The 17,086-nt window shown below is 35.3% G+C and overlaps 1 protein-coding gene across 1 annotated transcript in view; it reads right to left on the bottom strand.

Annotated features, from left to right (window-relative positions):
- FIG4 (FIG4 phosphoinositide 5-phosphatase) overlaps positions 1–17,086 on the bottom strand; it is a 72,957-nt gene that overhangs the window by 34,407 nt on the left and 21,464 nt on the right. Inside the window, exons 7-15 of the mRNA XM_082305561.1 lie at positions 16,371–16,499; positions 14,710–14,810; positions 14,052–14,214; positions 13,236–13,333; positions 10,975–11,108; positions 8,864–8,980; positions 7,289–7,334; positions 5,571–5,719; positions 1,389–1,555 (exon numbers count right to left, since the gene is read on the bottom strand). Of these exons, the coding sequence (XP_082161687.1) occupies positions 1,389–1,555; positions 5,571–5,719; positions 7,289–7,334; positions 8,864–8,980; positions 10,975–11,108; positions 13,236–13,333; positions 14,052–14,214; positions 14,710–14,810; positions 16,371–16,499 (1,104 nt within the window). The remainder of the gene's footprint in view (positions 1–1,388; positions 1,556–5,570; positions 5,720–7,288; positions 7,335–8,863; positions 8,981–10,974; positions 11,109–13,235; positions 13,334–14,051; positions 14,215–14,709; positions 14,811–16,370; positions 16,500–17,086) is intronic.

Here is a 17,086-nt window from a genome sequence, read left to right on the forward strand (position 1 = left end):
CATGCATATCTTGACTATCCTTGCAAGCAGACCACAACCCCAAATGTGGATCTAGAACTTTGCTCAAGCTTCCACCTAGTCATTTAAGTGGCTGGCATAAAAGTGAACAGCTTCAGAGATTTGTTCCATCTTGTACTTATCAATACAGGTGATACTGCAAGTGCGCTTCCTTTTGCTCATAAAAATTGATGGAGCCATACTTTATTGCCACTGCAAACAATAAGAGACCATATCACTGAAATAAACAAGCTCTCCATTTCTCATTTAATCTGGGCAGATATGATATACAAATTACGTGAATTACATTCAGAAACAGTACTTTAAATGCTGTGCTCTCACATTTTGCTACGTACACAGAATTGTCACTAACAAAAGCTATAACTTCAGACAAAGAAACCAGAGATTACTGAAGTATTTCTAGCCAGTGTCCAACTCACTGTTTTAAAGTTCACATAGTTTCTAAATAGTTGCAGTCTACTAGGAAAAAAAAAAAAATGCAACTTCCTTCCCTGGTTATGCAGCTTTTGTGAAAGAGAGTAACAGAGGACTGATAGAATATTTAGAACACAGCAGCACTCAATGTTTGTTGTCCTGACATGTCTTAGACTGTCCTTTGATCATTTTTTTAGTTCTTTCTCACGACTTCTTAAAACACTAATCATTTTTTTCAGTTATTTTTCATAAGGTATAGCTCAGCATTTTTCAAAGAGGTTTCCTCTTAGCAAGGTTGTCCAGAATAAAGAAGAACAGTATCAGTGACTGATAATGAGCTAGTAAAAGAGTAAGTTAATATTTTACAACTTATTTAACTCAAAAAATAGGTTATTTACTTGGTGGACCTTGCTTTTTTAATTTAATTTTGTCTGTTCTACCACAGATTCAACAGTTAGTAGCTGCTACTCATACAAAAAAAATTACATCCATCAGAGCTTGCTTTTTGTTTGAAGTCCCCAGAAACATCACAAGAAATACTCCACTTGAAGCCTTCTACTTGTGTTTAGATTTAGATTTACCAGTTTCCTTATATTTGTTGAAGCCATTCTGTCCATCATTTTAACAGTTCTGTAACGGCTACCTGCTTCTCTATGGATCTACAAATGTCACTGGCAGTTGCAGTGCTACATGTGTACATTTTCTAAATACTTCTCACAGCAGTTTGCTAACTTTTATTAAATAAGGCTGAATGCTACAACATGCATTTGCATGGGATATAAATAGTTCATCAAATCAGAATACCCATTTGATATCCATCAGATTTTACTGAATTATTTGAAAATTACAGTATAGAGGATCTCTGTCATAAGATCATAGTATGGATTATTGAAACATCACAAGTAAGATGCTTTTAAAATAATGGCTTAAAAGAAAGCACTTTAAATTAAATTTACCTGAGAAAGCATTACTATAATATCTTGAGAGTGTTTGCATAATATCTTTGGAATGCTGAGTCCATGGAGCTATCTTTCTATAGGTTTTTACTCTGTGGACAAGCTGAGAACCTCCGTACTGCAGAGAAAGTGTGTCTCCGTGATCTTCGTATAATTCTTCAAATAATCTGAAGGAAAAGCAAAATGTGTCAACTATCAAACTGCTGAAAAGAGTTTTTTAAGAGAGAAAAATAATGAAGTACTGTAATAGTAAAGTCTTTCTGCTTAACAACCAATACATTTTCTTCTCCTAAGTACTTCTGCCAGTTTACAAAAACAAGTATTACATTAAAACACGCTATTAACTTACAAACACTGAAATTTAAAGCTATGTCTCTATTCTTTATTAAGATAAATACGTGGAAATTTTATTCAGATATAATAATTACTAAGAAGGATTAGACTGTAAGATTTTCACTAATTTATAATATATAAGAATGCGTTCACACTACAGAATATGCACTTATGTAGATTCAGGGAGAAGATTAACATGTCCTACTAGTCCATGGGGAGAAAACAAACCATATACGTTCACAAACTAAGGTAGTTTAAATACACTAAATGGGACACAACACGTCAGTATCTCAAGGCTATGTTTTCTGTCAAGTTCACTGGGAGTGAAGTTAGCATAACTTTCCAAAAATCTCCCTAGTTACAATAATGATGGCTCAAAGGTACAAACCAAATAAACATGACATGTAAGAAACATGAATGGCAGTCAGATACCATTTGCTGGAGCTGGAAAAACATGATGTAAGAAGAAGGTAGAAAGAGTTGGCTGCTAAGATGAACAAGGAGAGCTGGCTAAAAGCAACACAGTCCTCTAGCATCAAGAAGTTGACAGTAGACTCCAAACTGAGAGCAGTCCAAATAGCAAAAATTATCAAGAAGCTCCCCATCAATGACAAAAACAAGACAACAGTCTCAGAAAACAAGGCTAACCCTAAGGAGATTACACCCAATCTAAAAGATACCAGATTGAAAAGTGCTTCTCAGAAATGGAGATTATGTCCTTGCTTAAGCAAGACAATGACAAGGATGACATCTTGCTAAAAGAGGCTGAAAGTTTAGTTAAGAGGCAAAAAAACAAAACAGAACTAAACAAACAAAAAAACCCCAACCACCAAACCTGTGGCAACGTATTTCACGTCAGTGTAGCAAGACACAGTAATTCAGGCATCTGCATGTGATACACTGTAATACCTGAGAAGAAAGAAGTCCTTAAGAAGTAGAAAGGAGGGTATAAACAAACAAAACAAAAACAACAACAAAATTAAAAACAAAACAAAAGTATTCCCTCAAGAAAGTTTCCAAGAAAGGGACAGTACTGCATAAGTAACCCAGCAACCATCTGACTGAAGTCCTCCTCAAAAGGTTCCGGATGAAGCACATTTATCTGAGCAGCAAATCAATTTCTGTAAAAACAAAATAACTGTCCAGCAAATCTTCTGCTCAAGGTCAAGTACAAAAAGATCAATTAGGAAGAAACATCTGCTTAAGTAAAAAAACAAAAACAAAAAACCCAAAACAACCAAACAACAAAAGAAACAAACCAAAACCCACTTGCCTCCACACAATTTTTTCAGAGCTCATGATACCATGTATGAAAATCTCCTGTCTGTTTCTTTGGGTTTGGTGGGTTGGTTTGTTTGGTTTTGGTTTTTTTTTGTTGTTGTTGTTGTTTTTTATACAAGGGCAAAGACAACAATGCTGGTCAACTAAAAGCTAAACTGGTTGAAGGCAAAAAATGGCAGGCAAAAGGATGATACCTCTCAAAAATTTGCCAGTCAGCCATGGGGGATTGATGAACAGAGTTCCAACGACCTTGCAGTAAAGGTTCACAGAAAGCAGACAACTTTAAATTCATTAAGGATGTTGATCCACTTGATTTGGAAAGGACTTGTAGAATTAAATTACCCTTCCACAGTCTCAAAATATTAAGCCTGCAGTCAAAGACTAGTCTTCTATACAAATAAAAAAGTTAACTACATATGATAAAATAAGCTGCTAAGGTACACTTTGTCTAGGAAACTTCCTAGATAGGACAATTACACTTAAGGAATCACTAAGAAATATTACTGGCAAAAATGGCCCTGCGCAACAAGTCATTAAGAAGATTAATCTTGCTAGACATAAGATCAGACTGTTCAAGACACATGGTTTCTTTATCCTTCAGGATGGCCAACTGAAATAAAATGCTGACTTAAGAAATCTAGTTCAACAGAAATTCTGGATTGTAGCCAGCCAGTGAGACCACATGAGAAAAATCAGAATTATAAGAAGGACGGTCAAAGAATTTGATGAAAAAAGTTAGTTTTTCAGACACGCTGGCTAAATTAAGGAAGACAGACTGCTACAGATTACCCTCTTTGGCCAGTGAGAAGAGTGTAAATGAAGAGGCAGAGTACGCAGGAAGCAGATAGTTGATGTGAGACAATGCTGGGAAGACTGAACAATGGAGAGACAGTATAACACACGCCTGTCTTCAGAATTTATTGCATTATGGAACAGGATTTTTTAATTATTCTGAACACAGTAATTCAGAAACAAGTCTTAACAGATGACAACATCTGTTTCAGAGAGGCACACATCTACTGCAATGGAGAATTAAAAAATAAGTCAAATGTGGCCAGATAAAAGTAACCTTTTGTACCAGGCTAATAGCTACATTTCAGAGAGATAATGAGAAATAAGGTATCAGGAAAATCAGAGACGGAGCAACTACTACAATCTTAAGAGATGATGGTAAGAGATGGAAATTTGGGTGGTTGGGGCAGAGAGAGGAAACAGGAGGGAGAGAAGATAGACAGAAGACAGGGGACTATTGCAGCAGGAAGCAGCAGAGGAAATTTGGGCTCCCAAAACAGAGGTGGGAAGGGGGCAGGTAATAAAGCCTAAGAAAAGAGAGTAAAATGCAGCCTGAGGTGCTGAAGTAAGTGGTAGCTGTAGAGGATACCACAGACAGTGGATATGCCTGCCTACCTCCTGATCCCCTCTAGTTAGAACCCAAGAGTCCCAGTTGCTGAGTCCCCAGAGGCCACACAGCAACTGGTACTTGCAGCAGCAGTTGTTTGTACCCAGAGGTAAACATGAGGCACCCAGAAGCTGGGACGTGGTGGATGAGAGGCACGGCTAGCACACCGAGGAAGCCAGCCAGGGGGTGCTCTCCCTGGCCATCAGGCAGAGGCCCGGAGCCACTGCTTGCACAGTGAGCCAACATGCTGCAAGTGAGGTTGTTTCTCTGGCACATACCAGCTCCTGGCACCAGGCAAGTGCTGGAAGCTAATGGGAGAAAGCAGAGCTGAAGGTATGTCTCGAGTAAAGGGGAGGGGAGACTAAGTACTTTGTTTTTTCCAAAATATGAGATACATCTCCACATTCTAAAACTATCAAACCACTAGTCAAAACCGGCAATGAAGTCACAAGTGTCACAGTCGCAACAGCAGCTTTAAGGAACAAAAACACATCACCTCAAGGACTCTTACATTAATTTCTGAAGCATATTCACAAGTTAAGTAGCTTAGTTCCCCCAACCCCCCGAGCATTTCAATTTAAATGTTGGGTTTTCTTAAATGGTTTGAGGATGCTTGAGTGAGTATCATTGATACTTGATCTGAGAGAACAACTTTGCTGAAAACTTTTCCTCAATAAATCAAAAAGCACAAAATTTTTCCAAAGGAAAAGTAGGAAATAGCAAGGTAAGATGTACTTCTATACAAATTTGGCATTCTCCATAAAAGCATGTACTTATTTTGGTTTTCTTTTTTTGTCAGCATTTTGTCTCAAGCAAGGGAAGTAAGTGTAAGAGACTGGAGTGGGTTTTTCGTTACCTTTATTTAAAAGGAAAACCCTTAGCTTTAAGTTTAGGCATGTAAAGAGAATGAATTCAAGCAGTTATCTTGTAAGAAGCCTGATTAACATACTTTTCCAGAAGAGCAAATTTTCAGCGTGACTGCGTTTGCGTGACTGGATTTTCTCAAGATTTCAAGTATGGAAGATTTTTTAAACTTGGATGAATAAACATTATTAAATCATTCCAATAGAAAGAATTGCACTTTTCTTCTACATAGACATAATTTTCCTAAATCTCTTGACACAAAATTAAAAAATAAAACCATGACACACTTTATTAATATATCTTACCTAACAGCATCCGTATCGAATTGTAAATTTGGTTTATCAATCAATCCCAATGAATAGAGTTGGTATGCCAAAGCACATTTTCCCACCATAAATTGGGCTGTGTTAGTACGATCTAAACAGTCCACACAATTGGTTCGGAGAACTCCAGTCTGGTAAAGCAATCCAAACAAGAGATTTTTCTTAATTAACAAATTACTACATTCAAGATTATTACTTTTTTCCTACTACCCAAGACTTGTCAAATCTCAAATTATGTCAGTTCACAAAAATTTGAGGAAAGACATTTCTAAAAAACGTTAAAAAAGCAATTCATCTCTAGCAAGCTACATCAGACTGCTATAATGCCTACTTTCAAAATATTCTTGCTTCTATCATCACACAAACTGCACCTCTCCTTCAACTCACAAACAGCCCTAAAGATTTACCTTAAAAAGAAAAGCTATGTTATTTTGGTGAAGAAGGTCTTATTTTCAAGTATGCTGTAATTACTGCAAAAAATAAAGCACACTTCTAACTTGCTGTGGTTCTACTGGTATGGTGTTTATATTTTAAGTTTTCTATATCTGGAGCAACACACATGAACATGTTATTGAAGGTCACAGTCATGCACGTATTCTTTTATTGCACCACCACTCTTCAATACCATAATGCACACAAAGTTATTTTATAATATGAACGGCTGCAAGAAACATATTTCAATATAACAAGATGGGGGATTCTTCTGCTCAGATATCTATGGCTACATCCAAGCTAGTCAATTAAACTTTTATTGCCTTGGGTGTGACTCACAAGATGTCTCTTCCGAGATGAATCGTGATCCAAATGCTTACATGTATGCCAATGGTGACCACCTCAAATAATTCAAGTTGAAAGATAGATAAAATAATCATTCTCCTAATACAGGCAAACCTGTAAGACTAACATTAAAAAAATCTAACTAGTGTTGATATGTATTATTTTAAAATAGATCAAATTCTATCTACTCTGCTGTTTATCTGCCCTCAACAAACATAACCCAGTCATCAGCTAGTAAAGGAATGGTCACATGCTTTCTAACTTACACGAACTACAAAATTATGAATGGCAAGTCAAAAGAACTAATGCTTCTTAAGAATATGCTCTGTGTTCAGAGTCTATAATCATAACATTCAGGTATAAATCTGTACTCTATAGTTTACAGTTTAGTCAGCACTTTCTCACCTTAAAGAAAGCAGTGTTTCCAGTTTTATTTTCTTTTAGTGATAGAAATTGTAATAATGTACACAATATTCAGCACTAGTGAAAATGCTTTTAATAACCCATTTTCATGTGTATGAATATGTCACCAGGCTTAAGTATGCTTATTCCTCACCTCTTCTGTATAACATTATATTATGGAGTCTGCTAAAATGCTGCTGTTTTAACTTTCACTGCACTGGTAACACTACAGACTAAATAGTAATGTAAACGAGTTTAAAATACAAGCATTTCTCAGGCTACCTCCAGCAAAAATACAATTCCAACAGCATAAGGTTTTGTGGTACCACACAAGAACTTTAAGCCCTATCTCCCAATTGGATTTCTGGTATGGACAGCAATAATGCTGTTTACTACAAATAGTAACTTAAGAGCACTCTGTGAATCACCAATCAGGTATTTAAGTGAAATGGTTCACTAGTGCTTTGGGAGTGCTGATCTACATCACTATAACTATGAATTAATAAAGTATATTTTAGTACCTGCAAGCGACCAGTGGAAACAACATAACCTCCCAGTTCATTCCACCTGAAAGAGACACAAAACAGAATGACTTACAAATCATTTAAAAAAATAACAGATCATACCAGGTATTGATCTGCTCAGTGAAAAAGGGTGACAATTACAAACCTGACACAAAGCAAAATTGATATCCCTGAATAGCAGAAAGAAGTGAAAGGTCTATGCAGCAGTAAGATGTTGTATTTAAACCACATTGCAGCAAAAAAAAAAAAAAAAAAAAAATCTAGCCTTAAAGTAGAAATATTCCAAAGCCATATAAAATATTTCCTTTCCTCCCCATAAAACAGTACAAGCAACACAAGTGTTGCTAGATCGGGTCTTGGGTGCACAAAAATTGAAGTAGGTACAATGCCAATGACTGAAAGGTAGAGGCATAACACACACTGTCGCATAAACTGGTTGATTTTAATCTCCCCCTCATACTGATTCTAGGCATACATGCTGGATACATACATATATACATACATATTGTCTAGGTCTTGCAGTTCTGTATAGGCCTTAACTGTACCCCAGAGCCAGAGAACATGAATCAGAAATTAATGACATTCTGAGGTAGAGGAGCAGTTATACTCGGTGCAAGTAACCCCTGAAGTACTGAATATTTTCAAGTTTGTAGGGTTACCTATAGCCTGACCAGAGCACTGCTACGGCAAGCCTATATACTACAGCTGAGACTCACCAGACTATCTCTACAGAACACAGGATTACATGGATGTATTGATCTTGTTCCTGCTAGTTTACAGTTGACATGTTTGCTGCACTGCAGGGCAGAGAAAAGCTCCAAGAGAGCCTATGAGATTTTTAGCTCAGACTGTTTCAAAATGAAGATAGGCTAAAAAGGCAAGGATGCTCTTCATGTCAAATATGAATGCCCATTTGGGTAGCGATGAATTAGATCCCTAACATGAAAACTTGAATCAAAAATTTATTAAATTTCTAATGTGGAAGTTATTTTACTTCTGGATTTTCAGGTACTTGAGAGAATTCAGCTGATTAAAACCCTAATTCTGCAGCAGTTTAAGCAAATACAGTTTCTATTTTAAAAAAAGTTTTAAATTTTGTAGGTATGAATACCATAAAATTCATTGGAAAACACCAGACTCAGTAACATTTAGATGATAGTTATCTTATTAGTATGCCTCAAAAGAAGCCACTTATTAAATTCCAAATGTTGTTTGCTTTGTTAAATTTACCCCCAAATTTAGGATTCCTTTGGTTAAGGTGAAAAAAAAAAACAACCAACAAACTTTATATAAACACACATGGCACAGATTACAAGTTACAAATAATGGTTTGAAGTAAGAATTCTTTATAAGTAGAACAGCAGCAGCATAACTGTACTCTTTCAGTGCATTAGTATTTCTTAACATGTGCCTCTGACTGCAATCTTTTTAGCTATAACTTAATAACAAACTGTTATTTTTTCATATTAATTTAAGCCTTAAAATAAGAAATAATGTAACAGACATAGAAATTCCAGACAAGTCTCCAAGGAATAGATGTTATTCATTATGTATCAATTAAATTATACGTACTTTTCATCTGGCCGCAAGATACTGCAGTAGGAATCAGGTCGGTTTACAAAAAATCCAGTCTTCTTTACTACGCTTTCTGCAATCACATTCAGTCTATCAAGGACATTGCAAAGTTTGCTGAGGAGAGGAAAAAAAAAAAATACACAGTCAAGATACATTAATACTAAAAAAATTTTCACTGCTTGGGAAGTCTTTTAATAACAAAAATTATTTAAAGGAAGACTCGCATCACGGCTTTATTTACCCAACAGTAATTATGTTCATAGCTTTCTTAGATTTTACAGACTTAGGAAACAGACACTGACTGCATCTGAGCAATTTTGTTTATTTTTTAATAAAACATATTACATAAACTAGAAGTGGAGGACTTCAAAAATCTAAAACTCCTTGACTTTTATATCACACCAATTTTCCGCTACCAGACTTTCTGTGATTCACAAAATAAGAATGAGGCAGAAAAGGATATATGATTATGCCAAATCATATTCCCTCATTTGGTTTGCAGGGTGCTATTTTGTTCAGTAACATTTGGCTCTGTGTGTGGCCTTCATGATGTCCTGCACCTCCTGCTCAGATCAGGTCATCCATCCATTCATTGCTGGAAATTTCAACTTCTGTTTATTCATAATTTTATTTTCAAAGTTTTTATTACAGTGTTTACATTTCAAGTAACAAAACCAATTATTTGTTTTTTAAAGATTGCTTATACTGAGGTGGAAGCAATATTTTGGAACATTTCCACCAGTACTACTTTCCAAAAGACTTACTTCAAAACTACGTGTTAAAGCAAACACGTTCTCAGTATTCCTCAAACTGTCAATCTTTAGGCAGACATACACATTATCTTCCATTCTTAAATATCTCTTGCTTGCATAAATAATCAATCTTGTTCAAAGTCCCCAGGCATTTTTTATATCCGTACTAGGGTGGATACATATATAAATATACCTCAAGCTTAAAGCTAGAAGGGAAATCTTTGATAACCTAGTATCATTTCCCATAGCGGACAGACCACTAAGCTTCATCAGCATCCCTCCATATGAAACCCAAGAACTTGCATCTAGCGTATCTTCTGAAAGGAAATCTAGCCTCGTTTTGAGATTTGCTATTTAATCATAACACAAACAATTGCATATACACCTAACTGTACACAATGCCATTTTAGAATAAAAAAGTAGTGTGAAACCACATCAGACTTTAAAGTAACAGTTTCACATCTATGTGGCCAACCTTATCAACCAACTTATAATCTCAAATAGCAAATAAGGATTGTTTTCCAAAGCTTTTTTCATAAAGTTTTAATTGACAAACACTAATTATATTCCTGCCCTTCGAACCATACCAGTTTTTCCATTGTTTTGCTCAGACTGATATAGTAACAGATACCTGAATGTTGATCCAACAATTCTTTATCATTCTTCTAGAATTTCTGGCGTTATAAGATACAGTAGACATATACAGATCAGAGAACTTCACAACTGAGTTGTGTGTTACTTAAGAACAGCAATCTATACCTGTAGATTTAAAATGTTTGTGCCTTGTAAATATTTCTACATTTAGGAAAACATTCATCCTTTTCACATGATCCTTGTACAGCATTCTATTGTCCAAAATTAAAGAATAAAACATTATAGAATATATTTGCCTTCCTAAGATACATGCTTCTAACAATCTAAATGTTTTATAACATTGAAATTAATGCCTTCATTTCCTTTTGGAAGAGGAAATGGAAAAGACTGATTGATATGAAACCCCTTGTTTTCCAAAATTTTGTGACTTAATAAATTCAATGACTGAAATGGAACACCTGACAAAATGCAGTGTTTTGACTAATTCAAAATAAAAAGTGTTGATGGCTTTTTTGTGGCTTTTCTCTAAAATTTTCCTTTGCAGAGAATTTCAAAGTTTTCAGGCCTTGCTCCACTTCAGTAAGAAACCATAGAAAATATTTAAAAACCTTCAAAAAGCTGAGGTTTTATTCTGTCCGCAGATCTGAATAAAACTCTCCCATCATTCCTAAACTACATTCAACTGAAAAGCAACACACTCAGTAGCATACAGTTATTTGTACTGTGGCTAAGAGCACTAGTATAAAGAAGGATCTTTTCTACCTTTTTGTGTATTTGGCCATATCCCAGGGTATATATATAATTGCATGCTCTGGGGGTAAAAACTGGTTGAGATATGTCACAGCAGCAACAAGTTCTTCACTAAGAATCCTTTCGTGCTTTCTTTTTTCACGTTCCTTTAGCAAAAAAACAAAAAAGGAAGTTAACATTACCATTTTCATTAACAAATGTATGTGACCTGTATACATACATAGATATGTATGTATACATATATATATACACATATATATACACACATATATATATACACACACACATATATAAAACAGAAATTAAAAATGGAAGCTGTAACAACAGTGGGCAGTTCTTCATAACTAGTACAATTAAATTGAGAACAGAAGAGACAGAAAAATCTAAACATTCTGTGTTTTTAACAATTGATCTGTATTAGTAGTAAAAGTCACCTGTTTCAACTGTGCGTAATCATTGGCTGAAAAATGGAACCCTATAAGAGCAAAGAAAAGCACACGGAAACAAAAGTGGTAATACAGAGGAAATGGACAAAGAAAAGAAAGAAGGAAAAGGCAGAAAGGAAAGCATCGCATTCAGTTCTGGGGTACAAGAGAACCCAGGCAAATTCTTCTCCATTACTGACAGGAGATGGGGAACAACAGCTCCCAGCTTTACAATAATTCTAAAAAATTAGAATTATGTTGCCATTCTCTGAATATACCACAGGTTTTGGCACTCTATATGCTAGTATGGCTTTCCTCTCAACTTCATCCAAACTAAAACCTATACTGAGCCTATGTTATAGAAACTGCTTTAAATATATAATAGCAGTCATAAACAAACCAACCCAGAGGAAGCCTAATACATTCATTACTAGTTAACAAGTTTCTAGGATAGACAGATATAGGAGGACATAGATTTATATTTCATCGACATTTAAGAAATCAAATAATAAAAGTATTGGAGATAGAACTGCTTAGCATTTGTGTAAAAGCAACAGCAACATCCAAAAAAAGGTGTTCAGATTTGGGGGCTTCTGCTCCTCGCTTTTTTTTTTTTTTTTTTTTAAGCAGTACATAAAGTAATAAAGGAACATTAATTTTAGCATCTTAATATTGAGCATCTACAGCGACAGAAAGAAAGAAATGCATTTTCAGCCACTGTATCAAAAGCCCTGTGAATAAAAGCATATAATGATTCATGCGTCAACGTCATGTGAGCCTAGACTCACACTATAACAATGGCTTTTGAAAGCTACGGCTGCAAGAGATAAAAATTTTCTTGTCTACAAATGCTATCCTAAGTTGACTCCACAGACTCTCGGACAGTCTTAAAAGCACTCCTACACAGGAAAGCTTCTAGAAATAGAAAATAGGTTATTTAGTTGCCATTTATTGCTACTTAAGAGTTTTAAAAGCCTTCCTTTTGTATTTCCCCTATTTTTTTTATAATAGGAACGGATCCTACATGCACATAAAAGATCCTTTTTTCTACTGAATACAGTTCTACATGATAAATCAAATGTTTTTTTTTAAAGACTAAAAAGAAAGAAGATACGATTCAAGCAAAACAAATCGATATATTCAACTCAAATTGTGGAAACAGAAAATGACTGGATCACAACAGAAAAAAAAAGAAAACAAAAAAAAAACCCCCAAGTACAAGATGTAATAACCAAAATTACAGTGCCACCCGGAACCCAGACTTTGTAACACAGCCTCTCACACAGCATTTAACTGAATTACTGCAGCAATCATGAAGCTTCCCCCATTAGTCCAGCCCTGCTGCCACTGGCACTGCCCATTAGCTAGCATCAGATGCTTCAGTTTTCTCTCCTGCTCCTACTTCCATGACTCTACCAGACAGAGCAAACAACGAAAGATAAGTATCATAATATTTCAAATTAACTCAGGCATCGGTGTCAAGAAGCCTACAAACCTCACTTTGCATGGTACCATACTATTTTAGCATTTTTTAGTGCTAAATTAAATTTAGTGGTAAATTTATTTGGACTTACTCACATCTAAGGGGTAATAGCAAAAACCTGAAAACAACAGTGAAAGGTTACTAGAAGTCTATAAACATGGGAAACTTCTTTTTTTTGAAGGATTGTACTGGAAGCAGTTAGAGAGTTATGTATTATCCTGTGTAGGATGAGATTTATGAAGAAAACAAGACATTTATAAGGTAATATTAGTTTAGAGCACAACCAAAGTTACACAGAGACTCTACAGAAATAAGCATCATATTAAAAATTAGAAAACACATAGAACATATTCAAAATATCGTACCTTCACAAGATTCAAAATAATAATGGGAGAGCCAAATCTCTGAAGCATTTGGTCAAAGTGAAGAGCAGCAACATGTGCAAAAGGATCTGCTTGGTCCACTGCAACAAATACATACATTCAGGATGGTATTAAGCAAGCTGTAGAGTCACTTATATAATTTTCCCTTAAAAGTACACTTCACAAAATATATACTAATTCTCTGATAGTAACGATACAATTACATACTTTGTCCTCTTTTCATGCAAAAGCTGTTAAAAAAACCCCTTCCCTTTTCCAAATTGGAAGCGACTTCTTAACCAAAATTTTCATGAGATGCTTATAAAGAGCAATTATTCTGGCCCCATTAAACTTAGCCCAGACGTTTTCCACCATTTTCAACAGGTTCATAGAATAGAAAGCAGCTCATAGAATTGTTTAGGTTGGAAAAGACCTTTAAGATCATCAAGTCCAACCAGTTCAAAATTTTATCCACAATACTAAGACAAATGTAGCTAACGTTGTATACAAAATAAGCACAAAGAAATGTCACATCTTCAAACAGAAGCTTTTCCTATTCCATTTCTGAATGAGAAGTCTAAAATGGAGACTTTTTTCTATTCAATTTCATCTAATGCAGCTTTTTATATGGTTGAATGTTTGTATGCCGTGATATTTATTATAAAGAACATTGATTTACCTTAAATAATGGCTTCCCAAAGAACAAACGCGTAGACAATTAGTTCATTTTTGCAAATTTAGTTTTCACTTACTCTCTCAGGTGTTCCTTTAGGACACAGCGCTAACCATAAACTATCACAAAGAATAATTTCTACATACATGTTATGGGTGGCTTAGGCATCATAGTTGAAATATCTTGAGACCAGTACAGAGGGACAGATCCTCGAACCTGAACGTAGGAAGAATAACTCCCCGCAGAAAATGACATAACTGAAGCATCATAAAGTATTTGTTCAGTTTCCACTTCATTAGCAACATCTCCCTAAAACAAAGCGAAATACACATATGATGTAGACGTGACACTTCAAAGCTGCATGCATTATAAAGAACTGATCATTACAAACAGAGTACAATTAAACTGTAAGACACCAAATCATAGTCGTGAGAACACCACTGAAGGTTAAATTCCCATTTGTCCCTAGATGTATATCATCAGATTTTAATTTTTTTACTCTATTTGGGAAATAATATTATCTCTAAGTGTAAAACAAACAAACAAACAAACACCGTCCCCCCAAAAAAAACCCCAAACAAACAAACAAAAAACAAACTGCTGGCTAAGACTTATTATTTTAATAACAGCTTTATTATCTCAATTAAAAATGTAATGATAGCTGTGATAACATTACCTAATAGCATAATTTACAGCCAAAACCCTAACAACCCTCTAAAATATTTCAGTTCTCCAGTCAGTCAAGCTCAAGCTTTCATACTGTTGGGGGGCAGAGGGAAACCCCTAAAATCACATTTAATTTACCTCACAGTTTGCTCCTCGTTTCAGAAAACGTGTTCCAGCAAATTTGCTTGATCTTCTGGCTATCAGAGTGACATATATAGGGCGACCATATATTAACAGTTCTTGAAACAGATGTTAAGGTTTACATGTCACATGCAATATTTCGTTCACTTACTTCATGCAAGCAAAAATAAATTCTAAAAAAAGGTGTAGGAAACATCTGATTTCCTAAAATCTCCTTAACAGAGATGAGTACCACTTCCAGATTTCTTTTGCAGCTGTGAGAGCATTGCCCCTTTCAACAGTCATTTTGAAGAACTTTGAAAAGGGAAATCTACATTACAATGTATCAACCACATCACAACATACAGAAGTATTTCTATTTTATGAAGTGACAATGGAGGTGAAGTAGGTACAAGATTCACCCTGGGCTGCAAATACTGCTTTTGTGAATACTGGGATTAAAGCCTGAGAGCTTCTATTTTCAGATCAGGTGTATTAGTCATCCTCTAATTATTTGTCTGGAAAAGTAGATAGATCTGCAACTACTTAAGTAACAACAACTGAAAGCCAGAGGCAAACCACTATGGATGCAGTGGTGGCTTTCTTTTAGGCTTTTTATTTTTTATTAAAAACTAAAAAGATAGAATCAGATGTCTGGCATGACTATCACTGCTTCCTTAGCAGAAGGGAGGCACAAGAAAGAGTGAAATCAACATTTGCTTGTCAAATGCCTAGAGCAAAGACTATTGTCACTCACAAAGCAGCTGCAGGCATAATCCTGGTGGTCAGATCCACAGCTACCACTTTGATTAACTAAGACCACAAATGAAATAGTGGCATATAAAAACAGATCTAGCTTTCTGTCTGGAGACCAAGCCAATGACCAGAAGCCTTACAATTATGAAAAAACAAAATTAAATTTTGCAAAGACACCGCTAACCCTAACTTCATAATTGTATTTGCTTCCCCAGATATTTTGTTGACAGGCTTTTGAACTAACATGATACTGTTGATGATTAAAATATAGTATCTCTGTAATATACTAAATTCTTATCAACTAAGATGTTGAGATGGCATTTCTTTGGAGTGCGATATGCATTTGGGCTTTTCTCCTCCTACTACAATGTACATAGACCCATTTACCCATTTTAAATAATATATAGTTAGGAAAAAAGATTTTCAGATGTTCTAGTGTTTACTTAACTCTCTTCAAACAGCAGACATGAAGTTCTATCATCAACAGAAACAGAGCAAATACAAGAATTTCTGCAAATCTCAGTTACTAAAAAAATGTTTTAAAAGGAGATTAGTAAGAGAACATTTCTATGTCAGCAATTCAGTTCTGTTTAGCTTTTCTTCCCTTCCTCAAATATCAGTGAAAAATACAGCTGAGCCTTAAAATCCTCTCAAGTCCTTTAATACTAAACCCCATGCTTACAAACAGTGCCTCACTGAGAATGCAGTCTACCTGTGTCAGGGCCCTGTTATAAGAACATAACCGTATTTCCTGTTCAGCCATAAAACCTAGAAAAGTAATGAAAATAAAAGCCAATCAATAATTCTAAAATTGAAAAGTATTTACATTACAAAGAAATAATTCAATGTATTTCACATGTTCAAACTTTAAAAAAAAAAAAAAAAAAGATAAACCAGCATTCATTACAATACTAAAAGGATACTTGATTGCCCACAGAATCCATGAATAATATACAGCAGCCAGTCACGATGAACAGTATTTCTTACTGCCTCCAGAAGCTTGCCATTCCACACATACTTTTCATAAGGCTTACTGCAAATTCCAAATACACCTAGAAGTCGTTACAATGAAAATGCATTAGCAATTTTAAAAAACGCTTACCTGCATTGGACTGTTTTAAAATCCAGGTCATTGGACCTTTACTTTGATTTTCCCTTGACTGCAACTCAGTATATAATTTACTTGCATCCTTGAAATTTGCCAAACACAGACAACTTCAGGCACATGCTGAAGTTCAGCATTTATGAAGACTTCCAATTTTTCTATGGTTGCCAGTCACTCTAGTATTTGAGTGCCGTCATGCAGAAGTTTCTGATACTCCCAGTACTGAAAAGAGATCTCTGCATGGTAACAATGGAGGATTTGATAATAAGGGAAATAAATCAAATTGTGAATTCCAGTTAAGGCAAAAATACTCTCATAGGAGGACGTTATAAGCTTTTCAATTCTGGGTCACCTCTGGAGTTACCTGTTAGGCTCTGGAAGATCATGCATAGCCCTGGCCCCCTCTACAAAAAGCACGTCAATCCCCTTCTCAGATAATTTAGCTTGGTTTTCCTAATTTGCACTGACACCAAGAAATGCAGCTATTGTAGAGCTGCAAATTAGAATTGAATTCTGATATATCTGGAACCTGAG

This window comes from Platalea leucorodia (assembly GCF_965183815.1).
Source record: "Platalea leucorodia genome assembly, chromosome: 3".
Taxonomy (NCBI): domain Eukaryota; kingdom Metazoa; phylum Chordata; class Aves; order Pelecaniformes; family Threskiornithidae; genus Platalea; species Platalea leucorodia.